This window comes from Hyla sarda, chromosome 4 (genome assembly GCF_029499605.1).
Source record: "Hyla sarda isolate aHylSar1 chromosome 4, aHylSar1.hap1, whole genome shotgun sequence".
NCBI lineage: Eukaryota > Metazoa > Chordata > Amphibia > Anura > Hylidae > Hyla > Hyla sarda.
Genome location: NC_079192.1, coordinates 83819005 through 83843266, shown reverse-complemented (window position 1 = coordinate 83843266; position 24262 = coordinate 83819005). Strand labels below are relative to the sequence as shown.

Sequence of the window (24262 nt, the reverse complement as noted above, 5' to 3'; positions counted from 1 at the left end):
TGTGCGCTGCACCACTCACCACCCATAGAGATGCAGCGTTGTTCACTCCGCATGCCTCACAAATGTCTCACGAATTGGACATAGACTGCCACGGACCAGTGGCCGGCCTGGATGGATGCCGGCGTGTATGGAGAAATGCTGGGTACCTTTTGTGATGATGTTCCCGCGGAGTGGAACAGAACAACATCTGGCCAGTGCTTGGAAAGGTGGTGGGGTAAGCGCCGGGAAGCAGCGTCTTCGTACAGCTGGAGGAGGATATGCGTGCGCTACACAGTGGTCCACAAATGTTGGGGTTCCAGCTGTTGCAAGTACACAAATTGTGGATAAATGGCTATTTGCAAGGTGGTGTATGGTCTAGTATTCCAAACGCGTTTCGGTGAGTGCCCTTCTTCAGTGGGGTGTCCCCTTCTTCAGTGGCAATGTATTATGAAACTCCCCCAGCTGGCATTTGTGGTCCACTGTGAAGCGAGCGCATATCCTCCTCCAGATGCACGAGGACGCTGCTTCCACCACCTCTCCAAGCACTGGCCAGACGCTGTTCTGTGCCACTCCGCGGGAACATCATCACAAAAGGTACCCAGCACTTCTCAGTACACGCGGACATCCATCCAGGCTGGCTGCTGGTCCGTGCCAGTCTGCGTCCAACTCGGGAGACTTTGCGCGACCTTTCACATGCGGAGTGAACAACATTGCATTTCTATGGGTGGTGAGTGGTGCAGCGCAACGGATAACTTTTACCATCTATACCCATTTTCTATTGTGGACTTCACAGTGGATTCATATATATTGAGAGACTTACATTGAGAGACTTACACCAAAAGACTATTTGCTATATTTACCCATAGGTGGTCACTACTATCATTCTCAGATCATTTTATATATATTTTATATGGAATTATGTGTGTTTCTGAAATGGGCCCTGTCAGAACACCATTTTAATCTATCTATTAATAAATAGTCTTTATGTCTAACTGACCATATCTTGTGCATTTTTAGGATTTATGTACCTTGAGGACTGTTTCTACATTTTATATATTCCTATATTATTTTGGTACGACAGGTATGTGCAACACAGGCTACCTCAGTATATAATCATATTTAGTGGTATGAGCCTCGCAACTGTTTCTGTTTTTATAACAATTTTAGAAGTACCCGCCGAATTGTAGGACTGTATTTCATGATTGATAGACAAATAATTTCCACGGAAGTAATTATATGCTTTTTGTGCTTTTATCTTCTCATACAACATGGTCAAGGCTGCAATGTTGACAGCACTTTACAAGAAACAAGATATCTTGATTGAATTTGAGAATAAAAGTGGCTTTCTATAGAGAGGACGTAACTAACCATAAACCGAGTGCCAACCAGATGTAGGAAAACATGATGCAAAACACAATAGTGCCTACATGTCCAATGTTAAAACAAATTATGTGTTATTGTTGGAGCAAGTGATCTGAAGATCAGTCTGGACACACTGTAGAGATTTTGGTTGAATGTGAAAAAAACTATTTAGGCCATTTCTTTCTGATCATCGGTCCCTATTTGTGATACAAACAAGAGAGACAAAATATTCATCTGCCTTATTGGATTTTTAGGTTATTGTCAGATGCTGCAGTTGAAAAGTAATTCTTACGGGAAAAAAAGATCTGCCAAGACTAAAGCTGACCATACACATCAGATAATGGTTGGTAGAAGGGACTGTTTTGGCCATTTCAGCTGATTATCGACTGTAATTTACATGTTAATCATCATTGACCATGGCTGAAGGAAGACCCATGTATGCTGAAAATATGATCAGCCATGCCAGATCTCTTGTGACGTGGTTGGTGGGAAAATAAAATAAAAAACTATATGGCATGATTCTTGTTTTAACTAATGACATTGGATTGGCAATCAAGACAACAATCTTCACAGAACATGGCTGTCTGAAATCCATAATTTATGGCAAGCTTAAAAGGACATTGTAAAAAAGGAAGAAAAAAAATGTTTGATATGTCTTACAGACATTATAGGTTTTTATTGGTCATGGCCTGAGGGTTCAATTGCTAGATAGATCTGATAGACGTGCTCTCTAAATGCATTCTCTCCTGGCTCTTTACTACGTGACCGAGACATTCTTATAATTAAGTTTATGAGACCATTTCTTGTCCTGTTGAAAAAAAGCAGCTATGTGCCTTTTTCCTCACTCGTTCTATCAAACAGTTGGATTCTGAACACTCAGACCCTGACTGATCAAAACTTTAAAGCACATGACATTAAAGCCACATGAACATTTTAAAGCATACAGGTTACATCAGATAACTTTTCAGCATAAGCTGTACATGAGGAGTAGCACTATGTCTGGCCATTATATAACTTGTATGTGGTATTTTTTATCAAATACCTGCACTGTAAGCTCCATATGTAATTTTTAGTCGTTACTGAGCTGGTGGGGGGGGGGGGGGGCCCAGCCTCTCTGATGTCTCCCACTGTACACTGCATACACAGAACAGTGAATCTTTCTCATAATAGTACACTCTAAAAAGCTGAAGCAGCATGCTAGACATTAAAGAGAGGTAGGGAACAGTCTAAGCCGGGGTAAGATCTAATACGTACAGTTTTCCCTTTTCAGGACCTTGTTTATCCTATGGCACACAACATACTGATACTGACACAGATCAGGACCTTGCACGATGTTTGACTTCATGCATTGGACCCTGAAGAGTCCTATGTTGATAGGTCCCTGTGGGCCTGCAAGAAAATGGATCCCAGTTTATCCTGTAACAGTTGTGACCTCTTGAAATACACAGAGGGCCATCTTTATATCTTATATATGTTGTCCTGCAAGAAACCAAGGTTTCAAGGGAATTTTTTTTTATTACTTATGATGAACAAAGAACTATATAAAAGAAAAAAGAAAAATATGTTAACAGACTTTATATAAATACTACACTTTCTTTATATAGGGAAACAGCTATGTCAGATATTTACTTTAGAATTGCATATATATATATATATATATATATATATATATATATAGTCATTTTTCCTTCCCTCGTTTCATTGTAACATGAAACAGAAGTGTACATTAAGCCAATCTTCCCATGGCTAGCCGTCACTTTCACCTCTCCTCCAAGATTTATTAATGTCTCCCCAGCTCTGTAAAGCCATTTAAGACTGTCCTCTTAAGTTCTCGGCATGAGCTTGTGCTGGCCCAGGGGCCTGGCAGACTCATACATATTCAATGTTCACAAATGGGAAGCAGTTTCCTCACAGGTGTTTGCACCATGGAGAAGCTGAGAGTCTGAATTCATGTCTGCCCATGGTGTACAGCTCAGTACAAAAGAACATAGACGCAAACAACACAGTAATTAGAATGCCACATGCCGGTTGTCAGATGGAGCTGTCTGGCGATATCTACTGAGGGACAGTGTAACTAAATACTCTAGAGGACTCTGCCAAGTTTCAAGTTAGGCAACAGGCACAGCATTTATTTTTGCACTTAGTTCTATAAATCTGTAGAGCTTGCAGGAAGCAAAGTTTTAAAACCAAGCCGTCCCTAAAATTCTATAGATTACTCTTAGAGTTGGATTGAAATGTGTAACATATTGTCAAAATGCCTATGCAAACAAAATGAAAAAATATATACTGGGCACACAATTAACCCAAGTTAATCTTTCTGACATCAATAGCTAGGACTGCCTAATGTAGACGCTATTACTATGCCTCTAGCAGCTCTGTTGCATGTATACTAAAATTCAGGATCAGTCATGCATTGGTCAACTACATTACTCAGATTCAGAAATTTTGGCCCAACAAAACCAGGCGGACCAATCCCTTACCTGCATGAACTGAATCAAATTAAAACTGGCCATGCACCTTCGATAGTTATTGGACAATCCCTTATACACATGAACATTTTGGGGAGCGTTGAAGTGCTTTCAATGAAGATGGGAGTAAAGCCACTGCCAGACACTTCTTATCATGACCAAATGCATCATGAATGTAGAAAACCAACTACCCAATCCCTATATACCCTGTCATCTGTCATCAGGGGAAAGTCAAGAGACTGTCTTAAACATTCAAAAGAAACCTTCATCTTTAACCAAAAATTATTTGATGTGTATAGCAAGTTTTACTGACAACTTTTAACATCTTGGAAATACGACATCAGTTGGAAAGGGTGGCCCAAATACCACTTACAAAGTTTCCATCTTTTTGCCTAATGATTTATGAAAAGAAATCCGGGTATTCCATCAAAGGTTCTGTTTTGCCTTGTTGGCGAACTTTGCCTTGTGTCACAGGCGTAAAGGGCAACATTAACAATCCAGTAATTATTTGTGCAGTCCTGCCCGATAACCAAGCAATGTATAACGGTCGATAAACGATTTACGATCTACTTGTTGAGACTTGCATTAGTGGTTACCCAAAGAGATATATGGCTATCTGAGACCCTATATCATATGGTCAGTATAAGAACACCAACACCAACACTATGGACCATAATGAAACAATACTCATTCAAGTAAAGGCAAATTTTATTAGAATATAAAACTCTATGAAAACACAATTAAAAAAACAGACAGTGAATGGATACAAGAGAACACTCAGGCAGAAGAGTAGGGGGTGAGAGCTATAATAAGAGGATCACATGATAGTACGGTTGTTAACAGGGACATGCATTATGATGTAGTATGCTTAAAGCACCTGTTGCTTTATGGCTAAAAGCTAAAATAAAATCACAAGTGCAAATGACCATACATCCATGAATAGGAAATACCTGAGGCACAGAAATGCTGCAGTGAAAGTCACAGCAGAAACCTTGTGACTGTAACCATGGCCGTGACTCTGATGGTACAAAGAAACAGAAGGAACACAAGCAATACTACAAAATACCTGTAAGATGTAAGACCAATGCACCCTATTGGAAAGACCTCTCATCTCCAACCCCAAACGCATTTTCGCTCCACGACTTCGTCAGTGTTGGGACACTTACATTAGGTATCAGTCTGTCTGTGAAATACCACCCTAAGCAATGTCTTACATCCACAAATGGAAGCCAATGCTGTATTGGTTCCTTCTCTATGGACTCATGTGCATACATGACTAAACCAACATATGGAATCATGTGCATACATGACTAAGCCAACATATTTACAATCTCCAACCCACCGCCACCCCTCAAGCCTGATTCATGCTGCCATAGCCTCATATTCACGCCATTTCCTGCCAGACCCCATGGAATAGAACCCTGCAACTTTTTGTAAGTAAGGATTCTATTTTTTTCCCCATTTATTTTTATTTTGTGTGGTGAAACTTTGTCTTGTTAATATATGTTTTTTTTATATGTACTGTGAACATTTTTCTTTCATAATAAATAATTTATTTATTAAGTCCCGCCTCATGTCTGGTAAAACGGACGCACATTGTCCTTGAAGAGAGCTAAGTTATAGTCTTAAATTTACTTACCTGTTCAGCTACATTATAGATTTGGATTAATCTTTTTCCTGTTTTGATATACTACTGGGGATAGTAGATTATATTTGGGAATTGTAGCATATCCAGATTGGATTGTAAGCTTCCTGTCGGCTTGAAATTGACAGGTGGTGGCGGCGATACCTTCAAATTGGGTGGTGTAAGAGGGATATTTTATCATTATTTTCGGTCTAGTGTTAGACAAATAGTGATTTTATAGGTAACCCTACCATTCGTGTCAAACTGGTGGTATAGCGGTGGGATATTTTACCAGATTTTAGTGTGCTAGATTTACGAATCTGGGCACTAAAAGAAATTGTCTTCCAATTTCCAAAGGCGGAACTCAGTACATTTATATAAGTTTCACCACAACAGCCCCCCCCCCCTTCTTTGTTTTTCTGTCCTTTTTTGTTTGGCTGGACTGCAAGATGGATGGATACCAAGCACAGTCCAGGAGTGCTTTGGAGCAGCTTTGCTGGGAACGATCAATTCCCTGTCAGGGGAAAAAGGAGGAACTAATACAACCATGGTAAATCTTTAGCAGGTTTCCATAAAAACCCAGCTTCTTTATAAAATATTAACCTGTTCAGGACGTGGGGCGTATGCATACGCCCTGCATCCCAAGTCCTTAAGGACGTGGGGCGTATGCATACGCCCGTGGGAATTCCGGTCCCCGCAGGCATTCTGGCACATCATGCAATTCTCTGCTATTCCGGGCTGATCGGGTGATCGGTGACAGCCCCGATCATCCTGAGGGATAGGAGTGAGGTCGCAGTGCTGCAATCTCCTCCTATCCCCTGCCATTGGTCAGAAATGAATTCTGACCAATGGCAGCACACGACAGGGGGCTCCCATGGAAACCCCCTGCTCTGCCCACCCCTGGATGTCGGGCAGAACGGGGGGAGAAGATGGAGGCCGGTACCTGGAGGAGAAGATTCGTGGGGACTGGTGATCATCGGTGGCATCAGTGGAGATCACAGAGCAGGTAGGGAAGTGACAGTGGGGGGGAAGAAAGGAAGGGGGCAGTAAAGTGATCTTTACTGCTGCCCTTCTAGTGGTTGCCAAACTGCAACTCCCAGCATGCCCAGACAGCCAAAGGCTGTCTAGGCATGCTGGAAGTTGTAGTTTTGCAACATCTGGAGGGTCACAGTTTGGAGACCACTATCACAGTGATGCTCAAACGGTAGCCCTCCAGATGTTGCCAAACTACAACTCTCAGCATGCCTAGAGTGCCCAGGCATGCTAAGAGTTGTAGTTCTGAAACATCTGTCACTTCTGATTTTGCAATTTTCATGAACATTTAGAAAATTGCTTCTATACTTAGACATATTGGCCCTCATTTACTATTGCAAACCCGACATGTTTTGTCGGGTTGTGCGCCAGTTTCGAGTGCATTGCGCCTGAAATTCTGTATGCGTCAGAATATGCGCCTGAAATTCTGTCTGCGCCTGAATTTGTGCCTGAAATTGCGCCTGAAATGAAAAAAACCCAATTAACTCTCAATTTTAATAAGAAAACCCAAAAAGGGGGCGTGGTCGTCAGGAAAAGGGGTGTGTTCACAAAAAAGGGGCGTGTTCCCAACATTTTCCGAAAATCCCAACATATTTACTAAAGTTTCCACAGAAAATGTGGTGGATTTGAGCTGAGAAAAACCCAACAGATCAGAGCATGTGTAAAAAAAAAGCAAAATGTAGGGAAAGTGGAAACTGTAGGGAAACCTTAGTAAATACCGTAGAAAATAAATTGTAGGAAATTAAAACCCACGAAGAAACCTACACAACACTCTTAGTAAATAAGGGCCATTGCCATTGTATTTGTGAATCAATATAAAATGTATTTGGAATATCAATTTTCCTTACAAGCAGAGAGTTTCAAATTTTGAAAAATGCTAAATTTTCAAAATTTTCATGAAATTTGGGATTTTTCATAAAAAAAGGATGCAAGAAAATTTACCACTAAAATAAAGTAGAATATGTCACGAAAAAACTATCTCAGAATCAGAATAATCAGTAAAAGCATCTTAGAGTTATTAATGCTTAAAGTGACGGTGGTCAGAATTGCGAAAAAGGGCTGCATCCTTAAGGTGAAAATGACCTGCGTCCTTAAGGGGTTAAAAAACAAACAAAATGGCATCTTGCATTTATTTCATGCCGCTGACTAAGTAGTATGTTGTGTGACATACCGTATTTATCGGGGTATACCACGCACCGGCCTATAACACGCACCCTCATTTTACTAAGGATATTTGGGTAAAAAAAGTTTTTTACCCAAATATCCTTGGTAAAATGAGGGTGCGTGTGTGCATGTGTATACCCCGATACACTGTTTCTGACCCTGCAGAAGCCCCCAGGAAAGGCAGGGGGAGAGAGGCCGTCGCTGCCCGCTTCCTGGGGTCTAGAGCCCTGCTGCCGCCGCTTCCCTCCCCCTGGCTATCGGCGCCGCCAGAGGGAGAGAAGGGGCATAGGCACCCATTGCCGGTGCTGCTGCCCCGTTGCCTCCCCCATCCCCGGTTTTAAAATTACCTGTTGCCGGGGTCGGGTCCGCGCTGCTTCTTGCCTCAGGTGTGGCGTCCCCTGCGTCATTGCTATGCGCTGCGAGACGCAATGACGAGTGACGTCTTCAATGTGACGTCACTCCTCATAGAGCCGCGCCGTGCAGCGCATAGCAACGACACAGGGGACGCCACACCGTAGGCAAGAAGCAGCGCGGACCCGACCCCGGCAACAAGTAATTATACAACCGGGGATGGGGGAGGCAACGGGGCAGTGGCGCCGGCAATGGGGCAGCGCCACCGATAGCCAGGGGGAGAGAAGCGCAGCAGGGCTCTAGACCCCAGGAAAGGCAGGGGGAGAGAAGCGGGCAGCAACGGCCTCTCTCCCCCTGCCTTTCTGGGGGCTTGTGCGAGGTCAGAAAAAACGGGGATGCGGTTTATATGCTGATAAATACAGTATATGACAGATGCAGTTTTGTGTCTTCTTTACTATTTTGTAGAAAAAAATTCTTTTATTTGAAATTGCCAAAGATTTCACAGCGTTAAAGCCGACACCCTTGTGCGTTCCCGGACACCTGTGCCTGGACATTGCAAAGGGTGAGATTCACTTGCTACTATTAGAGAATTACATAGGATTAGTAAATCTGATTAAGTACAGCATAATAAAGGCCCTATTACATGTGAAGCTCTTCATCATCCTGTGTATTTGGGCTAGCAATCAGGCAGTGAACAAGCACATTTTTGTTGGTTGGCTGATTGGGCCTTTGGCTGATTGGGTCGGCTGATTTGATCAGCAGCTGATCTGGTCAGCTGATTGGGCAGTCTGCCTTGCATTACCCCATGTGATATGGAATTTGCAGCCAATTGTCAATTTCAGCAAAGGATCAGATGAACAATCCAGTGATCATTCGTTTAGCCCTCCCATTATGAAGCTACAAGATCGGTGTTTATTTAAAAGACCATTGGGCAGTCTAATAGTCAACTTGTATACAAACTGCATATATTGTATGTACTACTGTATGCCAATAAAATCCCTGATATTACTAATATGATTGGTGTTTACTACTAAGAAGGATTTGTTGACTGACTATTAAACCAGCAACTGGTAGAAGGGCAATAGACATAATGTCGATACCCTCCCAATATTGAAGGGATTAAGAAACCTCTAAAAAGTTAAAACATCTGAATGCCCCCCCCCCCCCCCCCACCCCGCGTGCAATCAGTCACGGAGAAGAGCTGCTAGAATGCAGCTATTCAGTATTAACTATAGCCCTTGAATGGCTGCTGTATAAGAAGCAGTGAGGAGCAGCCTAACAATGGAGATAAGCTCTGTTGTAATCAGAGATTATGCCTCTTGTACTTTGATAACATTTGTATGATAAATAGGTTTTGATGCCGTACTGTGTATTATAAACCCTAATGTCTGGCGTCTTCAATAACAGCTTCAGAGCTGCTCTTTAATGTTCAAAGACTAATTACTCTTCTGAAGAAATGCTCTATGAATGGTAAGGACATGGCTGTGACAGCCAAGGAGAAATTAACCATGTCATGCTTAGGGGTATACTTTATGATGCCGCATACCTTAATGTATATAGCTTTTATCTCCACTGGTTCATGACTGGGAGCTTGTGATGTCCAATCAGAAGTTTTGTTCACAGTGTCCTTGAATATTCCTTTGATAGCTCTTCAAACATCTTTTATTTCTATTGTTCTCATAATTTTTTTACTTTTTATATCTTTTCTTCTGAGAAAAGCTTTGTGCAAACAATAACACATTGACAGTTTGTTTCCTATGTTTGTTCCTTTTTCTTTTTGATATTAAAAAGTCTTCCTCAAACTATGAACAGAATTTTAGTTTTTGGTTCACTCCTAAAATCTTTGCTGAATAATTTCATAAAATGTTTTTAAACAGGCTGATGATTTTATTTCCTTATACTCAGGCCCATTCCGGATGCCAGAAACCACCAAGAGGAAAAGCTTGCTGAACATCGATTCAGGCCATGGATTTTTGCAGAGTCCAGACAAAAATGCATTGCCATCTACGACATTTTCGAGCAATCCAAGCACTGGCACATCCTGCCGGCGCTCTGCTGTCGATGGAATGTCCGCACGGAAAGTTTTTGTGCGGACATTCCTCAGTGTGAATATAGCCTTGCAGACCTCAATGGCAATTACCTCTCGAAAGCATTTTGCCATTTTACAAAAATTCATATTATACTGTGGTGGCCTTAAAAATTAGTCATACCTCGAGTTCCTACACCTGGTTCTCTGCTGGTCCCCCACAACTTCTGTTCGACTCCTTCCGGTCCCTTGAAGCTTCTGTCATGTACCTGCTTCTAGAATAAACAGTTGTGTCCCATCTTGGCCAGTGATTGGCTAAGCTGGAAGCTCCTGCTCTAAGAAGCAATCAGATGGAAGAAGCACTGAACGACCAAAGGAGCAGAAAGGGAGCTATTAGGGATCAGGATAGGTAAGACCAGCTTTTTTCCTCACATATACATTATTCCTTTAACCCTTTGGAGATTTGATTTCACTTCCTCTCCTTCCAAGAGCCTCTTTTTTTCTTATTCCCTTATTTTTTCCTTAAATTTTTTCTTTGACATTTTTTTTAAACTTCTTAATAATAACCTTTATTTTGCCATAAAATACATAAATAAGAAAAACAATTGAGGTGAAATGGAACACAAATTTAATTCTGAAATTAATTAGGTTTCATCTTTATGGCGTAAATAACATGTTTATTTTGTGGTACAGTATGTTCTATTACTATACAAGCAAAAATAAACTTGACAGCAATAACTTTTACTTTTCAATCAATAAAACTGTGTGAGTGCTCATTCTTTGTGGGTGAGCTGTAGTTGTAATCGATCATTTTAGGGTCCATTTAACTTTTTGATCGCTTTTAATCCACGGTTTTGGACAGTAAATTAGTAAGCTCCAAACAACATTTTTATTAGTTAGGACATTCCTTTTTGGAAAGATATAAAAAAAAAAAAAATAATACTTTCAAATTTGTAGCCCAATTTACTTTGACATTTTTCATGTTGCTTTGACCTCATCTCTTTCCCTAAAATCTTCCTGAAAGTAAGGAACAGGCTGTTGTCTATGTCCTGTCTTCAGTCTGTCTTATTCTTTATCTACCTAAACTCTACTCTTTATCTACATAAGCTTTTTATGGATGCATTAATGTTCTTACCATCAATAACCTTTTTTTGTACTTTATGTCAAAAAGTCTCCTAGTGTATTGATGAAAGATATATAGGCAACGTTGGGCATAATTATTTCAGCACTGCATGATGTCCGTAATCGGGCACTTCATGGTATCATTCGGGCAGTATATGGGATGCCAAACAGGGTGACAGGACTACACAGGGAACAATTTAACCAAAGTGCTACCTTACTGAATTCTTGCTGACATTTTAAAGGGGTTGTCTCATAAAAAATTTAACTACAATCAATGGGAACCTCACAGATAAAAATCCCTGCAATGGATATAGACCCCCTTCTAAAATGTAAATTTTGTTAAGATGTAATTTAAAGACAAAAAAAGAATCCCCAATTTTAAAAAATGCACCACTGTCTCAAAACACAAGACAAGTAGTTAATGAGTCACGGTGCACGTTGGCAGAAAAGACCAATGCGATAAACCTCCATTGGATCCAATTGTGGATTCAGAGACGCAATGGATTCAAGTTATACCAAAATGCCCACACACATACCAAAATACTGTATATGCAACTATACAAGTTACTTGACCGCACTAGCCAGTCCTGATTTTTACAAAGTCCATATGATGTCTTTTTGAGGGAGATAAATCAAGGAAAAACATAGTATTGTCACATGAGGTAGAGGAGCATTACTACCTAAATCTGCACATTATTTTTCTTATTTTTTTATGCACTTTTTACAGGCAATAACATTTCTAGGTATTCTTCCTGGGGTATACAATAGTGGCATGTCAGTTAAGGCTTGCTAATTTACCAATGGAAGGACACTGTTAGCCAGAGGATAGTGTGAGTCAGAGGCATCAATGATGAAGCCCAGGCAAGGTTTGGTTAAATTAAATAATAATCAGACATTTTCTGAATCAAAAATAAGATGATCTTCTACAAGGATATTTTAATGGGTTCAGGCAGGACACAATGCTGAAAAGACTATTGAAAGTGCAGGCTCATAGGTCATTACTACTGAACTACCCTATACTTTTCAGATCAGATATTTGCCTGTGATTTTAATAAGTCCTTATTACCATATAGATGTAGTGTAATGCATGTCTGCACTGAACATAAGGCACTGGATGTGCACGGAATACAACACAGCCGTGTCTCATTCCATACAGAAGTCACATCTGAACTGAAATTCCAAACAGCACAATACAATAGCCCCAGAGTCCTAAATACTTTATGACTTTTTTTTTCCGCTTTGGATTTTTGTGCAGATTGCATTGCAAAGGGTGAAATTCTGTATTTTTTTCACAGTATGCTTTGAAATCCAGGCCATTTGTTTTACTGGAATATTTGGATGGGGGTTTTAAAAAACCCTTCTATATCTATTACATTGTCTATTGTTGCAGGCATTTGACATTATGGGAAAGTAAAAACACAATATTAGAAATCTTTGCTAATTTACTGAAAATAAAATACTAAAATGTTGCATTGACATAAGTATTCATACCCTTACTCAGTACTTAGTTGAAGTACCTTTGTCAGTAATTTCAGCTGCCAGTCTTCTAGGTGATGATGCCACAAGCTTTACACACCTGTTTTTTTTTCAATCTGCATATCCTCTCAAGCTTTGGTCAGTTCGCTTGGGGACCATCGGTGAAAGCCATTTTCAGGTCTCTCCAGAGAAGACAGAGTTCAGGGCTCTGGATGGAATATGTAAGGACATTGACAGAGTTGTCTCTAAGCCACTTCTGTGTTTTCTTGGCTGTGTGCTTAAAGTCATTTGGGTAATTTTATTAAAACCTGTCCAGAAGAAAAGTTGCTGAGTTGCCCATGTTAACCAATCAGATTGCTTCCTTCTTTTTTGAAAAGGCCTGTGAAAAATGAAAGAAGCAATCTGATTGGCTGTTCTGGGCAACTCAGCAACTTTTCCTCTGGACAGGTTTTGATAAATCTCCCCCCATTGTCTTGTTGGAAGATGAACCTTCACCCCAATGTGACATCCAAAGCACGCTGGGTCTCTGTACTTTGTTCCATTAAGCTTTCCCCCCCCCCACCCCTAGCAGTTTCCATGTCCACCCCCACAGCAAGATTCATTGTAGGGATAAGTACCTGTTTTTTTACACACATACCGCCTAAAATTTAGGTCAAAAAGTTAAATCTTGGTTTCATCAGAGCAGAGAATCACAGTTTCTCACTCTGCCCTAAAGCCCAGATTGGTGGAGTTCTGCAGTGATGGTTGATATTTTGGAAGTTTTATGTATCTGCACACAGGATCTTTGAAACCCAGCTAGAGTGACCAATGGGTTCTCGGTCACCTCTTTTTCCAAACCCATTCTCCCGTGAATACTCAATTTGGTGGAGTGGCCAGCTCAAGGAAGAGCTTCATTGTTTGGTTTGGCTGTTCCAAATGTCTTCCATTTAAGCATTATGGAGGTCACTGTGCTCTTGGAAACTCAGTGCAGCAGAAGTTTGTACTCTGTAGTGCAGCAGAATTTCTTTGCACCCTTATCCAGATCTATGCCTCCACACAATCCTGTCTCTGAGCTCTACCTGCAGTTCTTTCACTGTGGCTTGGTTTTTGCTCTCATATGCATTGTCAGCTGTAAAATTTTAGATGAACAAGGCTTAATTTTTCTCATTATAGGACATGTATCCAAGTTATGGTAACCACGTGTTGAAATAACAAGCTCACCAGCAGCTGTTTCAAGAATATCACAGTATAATATATAGATATGAAATCTATATGTATCTGTATATTTATGGATAGTATACACATGATCAATTAGAATAAACGCGCCCACATTTATACTCCTTCTATCCTGATGGACACACCCATCATTTGAGCATAAGTTGCTCCAGAGAAAGCCAGGATAGAGGGAGGAACAGACAAAGGTCTCCAAGGAAGTCCTGTACAGACCTCCAGCAGAAGGAGGATGGCAGGTAGAGGAAGCGAACAGAGGTGGCCATCTTAAATGGACATTTCAAGATGGATCCAGCACAATGGATGAAGTACTTAGGAAGAAATCCCAGCTGGTGAGACAATATTTATGGATATGCTTACATAACCCTCCTACATTATTTACTTATGCTAAGGAGTTTTTAAAGGTAGAAAAAGGCACTAAATTCAGAACTATTGTTCCCATCAAAATGATGGACATCCTTGAGGTCTGTTGGCCCCACTGGTTTACATTTATCGACAAACCAAGCACTATGTCATGGTTTACATTTATAATAGAAATTACAAGGGAGATGTGATCTATCTATCTATCTTTTCTATTATAATGATACAGATCAGATGTACCTGAAGTTAAATAATGAATACATGTGTTCGAAGCTGAAGTCCTCTCTTCTAGTTTTCACATTCCTGAAAATCCTACTTTGCCAGCGTCAAGGGCAGAAATGTAATTTCTTAAATTCTGAGAAACAATCGTCTTTCCCCAGAGGAAAGGTGAATTTGAAAAGTTGAAGCCTTACTTGTTATCTGTGTCATCCATTTTTGTGACAGAGTAAATGTTTTTATGCATTGGTCACTGAATTATTCAAGTACTTTCTGGACAAAGTCTGACATTTGTGATGAAGAACGTGTGGGACTTCGAAGGCAATAATATATTTCAGAACAAATCCCTGCAAGTCACTGAAAGGCTGTGTGTCTCAGGCTTTGTTTTTGGAAGAATATTGGGTTTATATGTAAATGGGATCAATTAATTAATGTAGGATGTGCAGATCCATTCTTTTGAATGGGGCATAATCCAAGCAGGATCACATTTCTTATAAAAATAAAAATAAAAATCCAGTTTATGATTTAAAGGGAAACAAGCAGTAGATTTTACCATATATAACACTTGGCAAAGCGACCCGGCTGGTACAAGGGGGCACAGCAAGCATGACTGGAATCTATCACACTATCCCCCCCCCCCCACCACCACCACCACCACCATTACTAGTCAGCAGTCATGGCTGGTGACAAATAAAGTTTAACTTAAACTCTCTGTGGCATCGTTAAAATTGTATTGTCGTGGCCAGTATGTGACATCTCGAGGACCTGAAAGATTTATGTTCATAGGTTTGTCTTAATAGAGAAAATCTCTTTTAGAAGGCTGTGGTGTTTGCCTGCCATGGTTCCAGTCCTGGCACCCTGGTAAACATTTGATTTAGTTAAGGAAGCCATGGCTAGCCAGATACGTTTTCTTCAGTGGCCACTGCTGGGAAAATGTAGTATTGCGTGGCAACATTCACAACAATGACAACTTGTCCTTAAGTGTGAAAGTGGTGCACCACTATCTCTCAATGTTTCTGTATATGAGCCCCGGGAGAGCAGCTAGTACCTATGTCCGTTTGAAACCATATCAGTGCCAGTGGTGCAACATATCAGTGCCAGTCCATAGCAACAAAGTCCATATAATAACAAATAGGTAGAAATGAACTTGCACTCACCAATCTTCTAGCAACCGTGCTAAACTTTATTGTGTCCAAGACATGTACAACCATCAGACAGGTACAAATGAACCCGGGCGGCAGCAGGCGGGGGTAGTGTTCAAGGGTGGTCATTCACAACAATGACCACCCATGTTACACATAGAAGGTTCGAGTCACTCATAGCAAAAAACTGTCTTTCAGTTGTGGCTCATAAAGGGGACCTGCTATGAGTGGGACCTCTGTATATTATATATACTGGAATTTGCTACGTGAGATTGGACCTTGATGACATATTAGCAGTCTGAAGAAAATAAAGCTAACACTAGTAAAGTAGTACTTAGCTCCATTTGATTTCTACATCAGTAAGTGTAATAATTCATAGAAAACATTTGAATAGTTGTGTGGTGTTTGTATTGCTCACCTTGAATGCACAATCCATCCGTGCAGTTTTCCGACTCTTGGCTCATCCCGTCACATGGCTTTCCTCCATTGGTTGTAGCAGGTATTGTGCACTCCCTCTCACGCTGGTGTTCGCACTCGGGGCTGCAGACTGACCACTCACCCCACTCCCTCCATTGTCCTTCTACTAGAAAAAGAAATAATGAAATTATTAGCAGTTTTATCCCACAACCTGTCTAATAAATGCTATTTCATGTATATTTAACTTCTAAGTGTTTACAGATTTCTTCTTTAATTTTTTATAGGCCTTTTCAAAAATGAAAGAAGCAATGTGATTGGTTGCTATGGGCAATTGGTCAACTTTTCCTCTACACAGGTTTTGATGTATGTCCCCCAATATATCTATATTTAAGGTTCCCGATGAATATGCACTATGATTTGCAACATATCTACATTTACATATCTAATACAATGTAAATTACAAAGATCTGATACAGTAGGGAATAGTTACTGAACATAAAAGATGTTTATTAATTTAATGAGAAAATCTTATTATTTGTTGGAGTGTTATTTACTTTTTTTGAACATATTAAAAAAATCATATATCCAATCTTAAAGGGGTAATCCGGCCCTAAGACATCTTATCCCCTATCCAAAGGATAGGGAATAATATGTCTGATCACGGGGGTCCCACTGCTGGGGACCCCCGCAATCTTGCATTCGGCACCCACCTCTTTGAGCTGCACTGCCAGCTCACAAACTGTCGGGTGCCGACCACGGGCCAGAGTATCTTGACGTCCCGACTCTGCCCCGTGTGACGTCATGCCCTGCCCCACCCCGCTATGAAAGTCTATGGGAGTGGGCGTGATTACTGTAGTACCCCTTTAAAGTAGCAATACATTAAGTGCTCCAGTGACAACTATTCTTCTTGACGCTCTATACACACATATACTTGGCCAAGTGTGTATGTGTTCTCAATGGGGACAGGGGAATTAACCACTTCCAGACATCTCTGACAGTGGCCTGTGTACCATGAGGACAAAATGTCCAATCCTTCTTTCGCCCAATATTTGTCTTTAGAAAAAAGGGAACCTGCGATGGAGGAACCCAACTGAGTTTCAAACCAAATGCGTACATTGCCTAAGGCTAGGTTTACAAAGTTTTTTTCAGACATATTTTATTTACAAAAATGTGTCCATATTTTTGTGGAAGTAAAAGAAAATGTGTCCATATTTTGACATATTGTATGCACAGACAGCCACTTTCCCATAGACTTACATAGAACAATTTAATGTTTAAAATGCCAATACGCCTGAACGAAATATGTCTGAAAAAACTGTGTGAACCTAGGCTAAAGTAGAATTAGACTAGTTCTGAATAGTCTAAGCCTTTTTAATTATGAATACAGAATTATTTTTCAGCTTTTCACGCTATATACCCCTCTATACTTCAACTATATACAGTAGCTGATGGCTCAACTGCATGGAAATAATTTCCATGTATGCTAAGTAAATCCCGTTTTACTACCTTAGTAACTCATGGTAATGAGAAAGTAGATAATAGGTGTTGACAGTGACTGGATGACAGAAGTGACCCATGGTTCACTGATTATGCCTTTCCCCATCTTAAGTTATTATTTGCTGCATTAAAGATTGGCCCATAACAATGACATCTGGGACAGGTGACAGCGCCTCATAATGGTACATGCTATAGTGCTTATTATCTGGTGCAAATGCTACAGCTTTGGAAATTACAATTATTCTATTTAATGTATGACAATAAAAAACAGCCATCTCTGGCTAATGGCCTTAATTCAGAAGATCAAAAATAATACAAGGTGTATTTAGAATATAAAAATAGAAAAACATATGAGGTTCATGAAAAATCACAAAACAAATGAACCCTGGTACAACGGAGAAATGACCATTCATGTGTTGCCAGTTCTTTAAGCCACTAGTCTGGACACGTCTTAAAGTGAAATTCTTTTCCCATACCACATATCTCTTGTCCATACACATGTAATAGTAAAAACTTCCCACCTTGGACCATCCTGTGAAAATGATCACAATGGGATCCCATTGTAGATCCTTAGGGAAGTTTTGGTTAGGAATTTTCTAGTTCCTTCTTTGACTTTATCAGGGCAAATCTTACCCTAGTTGGATCAGGGCTTGATATTCATGTTTATGACCTATCAGAGTTTGCTGCTGAGGGAAAAATTCCCCTTTTTTTGGGAACCACATCACCTGTTTTGTACATAAAGTGGGCCTCAAGGGCTGGGCATTTGCCTCTGCTCAGTTAGCCCTTGAGTAGTGTAAGACAAGGTGCATGCTAACCTCTCCATCTATTTTGATCTGTATCTGTTTAGTGTCAGTATTTCTATGTCAAAAGTTTAGGTACAGCTGCTATTAGGAGCAGGTTAAGGGTATAATCTGACACTGTGGCTACTGCATGATGGACATATGTTGTCAGGATTACTAGAAAATTTGACCAATGACCACCTCATGCATTCATGATTTAGTCCACATGACATGTTAGCATAACCATATAGTTAAGTTTGAGTCTATGGCTGAACTCTTTGCAATGGGTTGTACAAGTAGATCACAGAGATCCACATTGCTGCCCTGAATGAATGGATTTCAATACCTAAGATCCTATCAGCTCTGGGCACCAGAAAATGAAGATGTTTTACTGACTTTTAGACGATGGAACCTTAAAAACATTTTGCTTCTAAATTCTACAGTTTAGGATAGATTTCCACTAGTTTGTTTTTTTCCTGGCTTTTTTTGGAGAACTGCCACTCAGTTTCAGAAGTGGATCCATAAGGGAGGAGAAGTATAAGTCCTTCCTTCATATGTCCTATTCTTTTTTAATACACTTCGGGCTTTGGCACAAAATCTGCAGGGGCAGTATTCCAAAAACTGCCAGAAAAAAAAAAAAAAAAAAAAAAAGTGGAAATCTAGCCTTCAATCAAATCTGAGTCAAAGAGATCAAGCAGGAAACAATTACTTGGAATCCTTCAGTCAGAGCATCATGAGTTCTCTGGACCCAAACCAAATAAATATTCACAGGTTCAAATGGTTTGCCAGGAATTACAATTGGATTACAATATGTTATGTAATATTTTAAAGGGGTACTCTGCCCCTAGACATCTTATCCCCTATTCAAAGGATAGGGGATAAGATGTCAGATCGCCGCGGTCCCGCTGCTGGGGACCCCTGGGATCCCCGCTGCGGCACCGCGCTATCATTACAGCACAGAGCGAGTTCGCTCTGTGCGTAATGACGGGCGATATGAGGGACAGAGCAGCGTGACGTCATGGCGCCGCCCCTTGTGACATCATGGCCCGTCCCCTTAATGCAAGTCTATGGGAGGGGGCGTGACGACCGACACGCCCCCTCCCATAGACTTGTATTGAAAGGGGCGGGCCATGATGTCACGAGGGGCAGAGCCGTGACATATGATAAGATAAGATGTCTAGGGGCGGAATACCCCTTTAATGGTGCTTATTGCTGGACGGATCACTGTTTTAGGATAAGTACATTTTTTATACACTGTAAATAAACGCACTTATCCTAAAACAGTGATCCGGCCCACAATAAGCACCGTTAAAATATTACATCACTTATTGTAATCCAATTGTAATTGAAACAAAGATTCCCACAGGTCTAAATCTAAAGCTTCAGCCGAATTACAGTTCTGGGTGCCTATGGGTGTAGCATTGTTGGAGAATTTTTGGGTTTGAAAAATAACAAATTGAAATAAAGCCATATTTTAAGGGAAGGTTGTCTTAGTATCTTTAAGGTTATATATTTATATAATTGTTTCCTGCTATCAACTATTCCCCATTCAATCTGTAATGTGCAGTTAACAACCAAACTTGTTGAACCAGCTGTGGTCTGTGTTAGTGGCACAACTGCTGACTTTCCAGCATTCGCTGTGTGCAATATTCTTCGTTAGGCTGTATACACATGTTTCGGCTGCGTCACAGTCATGCAGCAGTTTTACCATGATTTCCGAAAATTACAAAGCTTAAGGCTATGTTCACACTGTGAAACACTGCTTAAAAAATACAAGATAATGTTTTATTAATTTTTTTTTTCAAACATGTGAAAAGACCAGGGATACATTGACATGCTTCATAATTGTTGCAGAAATTTCTGCAACCCTCCATTTTATCTCAAAGAGGATTGCAGAAATCCATATGCTTTCTACCCAAATAATCTCATTCATTGATTGTACAACACATGAGGAATTACTATACTCCTGTGAAATAGTAAGAGGGGAATTGTGCCTGCTGCCTAGTGGCATTCAAAAGTCTCACATTTTGCAATTTTGTGCAAAAATGTGCAACTTCTATGAGTTTTGCACCACTTTTGCCATGTTCTGAAAAAATCAGCTCGGCTAGGCGGTGTAAGGCTTAGCCTTCAACTGTCCTACAAAATATTAATGGAGCAGACCAGTATAAAAAACATATCCCCTATTCGCATTAAGGGTGTGTGTAAACCACCCTTTCGTGCCATGGTTGATTCAGAATCATTCATGTGGAGAGCTGGGGCACCACGCCGAAGATCACAGGGGGTCTGACCACTGCGGATAGGGGATACGTTTTTCATACTGGACTACTCCTTTAACGTTTATGACAGAAAAAATATAGAAGAAATCCTGGCATAGAGTATGATACATGGAGATCAAAAAACTTCTGAAAAAATTTACATTATAAAAGTAAAAGAGCCTCTTACCTGGACACTGTGAGGAGCAGCTTACTTTCTGCATAGATGACCCTACGCAGAAGATTCCACCATTCAGAGGTGTTGGGTTAGTGCAGGTCCTAGAACGCTTCTGGACTCCCCGACCACAACTCACGCTACACGCTGACCACTCTAGCCATGATGACCAGCCTCCATTCACTAAAAATAAGAAAGAAACATACATTGTATACACTAGATTACATCACTATTTCATGACACAGATTCATTAGAACCCAAGGATCCCTTCAGGGACTTCTCCTGTTGTTATGTAAAAGCATGGCATTTTACTGGATAAGAATATAACTACAGAAGCTTGTCGATAGAGCCCATTTTACTGCAGTACTCTGAATAAATAGTCTTTTCTCGTGGCTTATTTACCGTAAAGCTTTCGTCAGACTTTTTTACTCCCCTATTTCCTTGACAGCTATTTTCTTCACACGTATTCTGACAGTTCTGCTACAAGAAACACATATTTCAGCCACAATCAATAGTTTCAGCCAATGAACTTTTCATTTGGTCCTTCTTGGCTACAAGCTTACAGCATGCTGAGGGCTGACTGACAGTCGTAACCTGATGGGAATTTCAAGGTTAGCACCTCAATATTTTTTTCTTATGAAAGAGTCTCTATAATAGAACTATAAACTAACAATCTCTTCTACAGGAAGAGTCTGTCTAGCTTCAGAACGATGTAGGGACTAGGGACTGTGGATGTAAAGTACTCACATTTATAATGTAAGTCTCTCTCTCTGCCAGAAAGTTAAACAGATTTGTAGATTACTTCTATTAAAAAATATTAATTCTTACAGTATTTATCAGCTGCTGTATACTACAGAGGAAGTTCTTTTCTTTTTGAATTTCCTTTCTGTCTGATCACAGTGCTCTATGCTGACACCTCTGTCCATACCAGGAACTGTCCCGAGCAGGAGAGGTTTGCTATGGGGATTTGCTCCTACTCTGGAGAGTTCCCAAAATGGACAGAGGTGTCAGCAGAGAGCACTGTGGTCAGACAGAAAGGTAATTCAAAAAGATAACTTCCTTTGTAGTATAGAGCAGCTGATAGGTACTGGGAGGATTAAGATTTTTTTATAGAAGTAAACTACAAATCTCTTTAAAGGAAATCTTTCATCAGTATCACCCGCTCTAACCTGTCATACAGGCCTGTAGTCCTGAATGGCCCAGCCGTTGTGCCGTTTTTCTTTTTATGTAAATGAGGTTCATCGGGCACGGACAGAGTTAGAACCGAAGCTCCGGGAACCCCACGTGATCTTCTGCCAGGCTAATCAATATGCATGGCCTCTCTCCCTGCTCTTGCGGCAGGTTTTCGCCACGGCGCATGAGCCGCTTCCAGAGTACACCCGGAAGTGGCATAAATTTCAGCCTCAGTCCGGCGGCCACCAGTGAAGTGTGAGGATGCACAAAAGCATGAGGTTGAATGAGTCTGAAATTGATGCCACTTCCAGGTGTACTCTGGAAGCGGTGCAAGCACCACGGCAAAAACCTGCTGCGAGAGCAGGGAGGATGGTCATGCATATTGATGAGCCGGGCGGAGCGCCCGCCCGGCAGAAGATCACGTAGGGGTCCCAGAGCTCCGGTTCTAACTCCGACCGTGCCCGAGGGACCTCATTTACATAAAAAGAAAAACAGAGATAGCAGCGCAACGGTTGGGACATTAAGAACATTGTAAGTATCATTTTGATTAGTATCACCCACACTACAAGCCTGTATCACAGGTAAGTGCAGGTGATACTGATGACAGATTTCCTTTAACTTTCTGGCACCATCTGATTTAAAAAACATTTTTTTCTAGTGGAGTACCCCTTTAAGACCTATAAGTTGGGGATTGTTTTATTTGAACAGTTTTTCTAGACCACCATATAAATGCTTAATTGGATTGAGATTTGGGGAATTTGGAGGCCAAGTCAATACCTTTTTGTCATGTTCCTCAAACTATTCTTGAACATTTTTCCAAGTATGGTAAGGGCATTTTTCTACTGAAAGGAGTCACTGCCATAAGGAAATATCACTGCCATGAGGGGTTGTATTTGGTCTGGGTTTGAGAAGATAGTACATGTTGCATTGCCATCTACATGGATGCCAGGATGCCGAGAGCATCACACTGCCTACACTGGCTTGTCTTCATCCCATAGTACATCCTGGTAAAAAATTTTCCCAGGTAAGCGATACACACACGTACATGGCCATCCACATGATGTACAAGAAAACATTATTCATGAGACCAGACCACTTTTTTTTCCATTGCCTGTTGTCCAGTTTTGATGCATACAGTATTGGCTATCCGAACATACATGGCAAGCAGCAATACACTGTGTGTGTGTTCTGATATCTTTCAATAACACCATTAACATATTTTTGGCAATTTATGCTAAAAGGGAGTTTTGTTCTCCATTAGCCCCAATAATTCCTGGATATTTATAATATGTTTGTTTGTATTTTTTGGTAGATAATAACCTCTTCATACTGGGAACAACCCACAAGATTTGAGATGTTCTGACCAAAAGGCCCAGATATCAAAGTTTGGGTCTTCTCAAAGTTGCATCCACTGATTATTTACTTGTCACCTGATATATCTTACTCTGTCACAGATGCTGTGGTCATAAGATGTTCTATGTTATTTACCTCATCTCTCAGTGGTTTTGATATTATGGTTGAATGATGTATGATACAATTCTTTTAATTTAGAATTCTGTGTTTATTTATTTTTTATATTTTGCTGGAAAAGATAATTATGATTAGAAGTTAATTACAAAACAGCAAGAGGGCAACCAGCATCCAGATGGCTTGAGGCTGCAGCAGAATTCCCAAACATTACATTGAATATCAGTAGACTCGACCAGGAAGCAGGATTTAAAGGGAATCAGTCACTAGTTTTACACTGTCTCATTTGAGGGCAGCATAAACTTGTAACAGGGATGCTGATCACAATGATGTGCCACTTGCTGCAGTTCTCCTGAGGTACAAGAGAACAAGCGCCGTGCTATGACTCTCCTCCCACCCACCGGCTTCTGATTGTCTGCCTATATAAAAGGTCTGTGGGCAGGAGAAGAGGGTCCTTATAAACATCGAAGACTATCCTATACAAGCACATAATGGAAAGGACTACTTCCCTGCACTGTGTGTCTTTAATTTCCCTCCACCCGATCTATTGATCACAATCAATGTCTCCACTCTCCGCCTAGTTACACAACCCTGCTGCCCTCGGGTCACTTTCTACTCCACGCTGTCTTTCAAAACACACATCCATACCCTTACCCCCTCCTATCACCTTCACCTTCAAAACATTTTGCTCATTCTTCAGCTTAGACTAAACTAAATTATTGGTACATTGCCTCATCATCTTCCGCTTGTATTACTGCAACATCCTCCTCTGTGGCCTTCAGTTAAACACTCTTGCCATCTTCAATCCCTTCTCACCTCTGCGGCCTGACTAATCATCATCTTACCTCACTTTTTTTTTTATTCAGTTTAAACTGTTCACCATGACATACATGGCCGTCCACAGCCTATGCCTTCCATTCATCCCTGACCTGATCTCCTGATACCATCCCTTACATAATCAGTGATTGATC

The 24262-nt window shown here is 40.7% G+C and overlaps 1 protein-coding gene across 5 annotated transcripts in view; it reads right to left on the bottom strand.

Annotated features, from left to right (window-relative positions):
- The window catches only part of UNC5D (unc-5 netrin receptor D), a 670113-nt gene that overhangs the window by 189332 nt on the left and 456519 nt on the right, over nucleotides 1-24262 (bottom strand). For 4 of the 5 annotated variants that reach the window (XR_008892301.1, XM_056571520.1, XM_056571523.1 and 1 more), the window contains exons 6-7: nucleotides 20667-20834; nucleotides 15950-16114 (exon numbers count right to left, since the gene is read on the bottom strand). Coding sequence is in view for 4 of the 5 variants with exons in the window: in XM_056571520.1 (XP_056427495.1) it covers nucleotides 15950-16114; nucleotides 20667-20834 (333 nt within the window). In the remaining variant the exon portion in view is untranslated. The remainder of the gene's footprint in view (nucleotides 1-15949; nucleotides 16115-20666; nucleotides 20835-24262) is intronic. The other variant, XM_056571521.1, reaches the window with a different exon arrangement.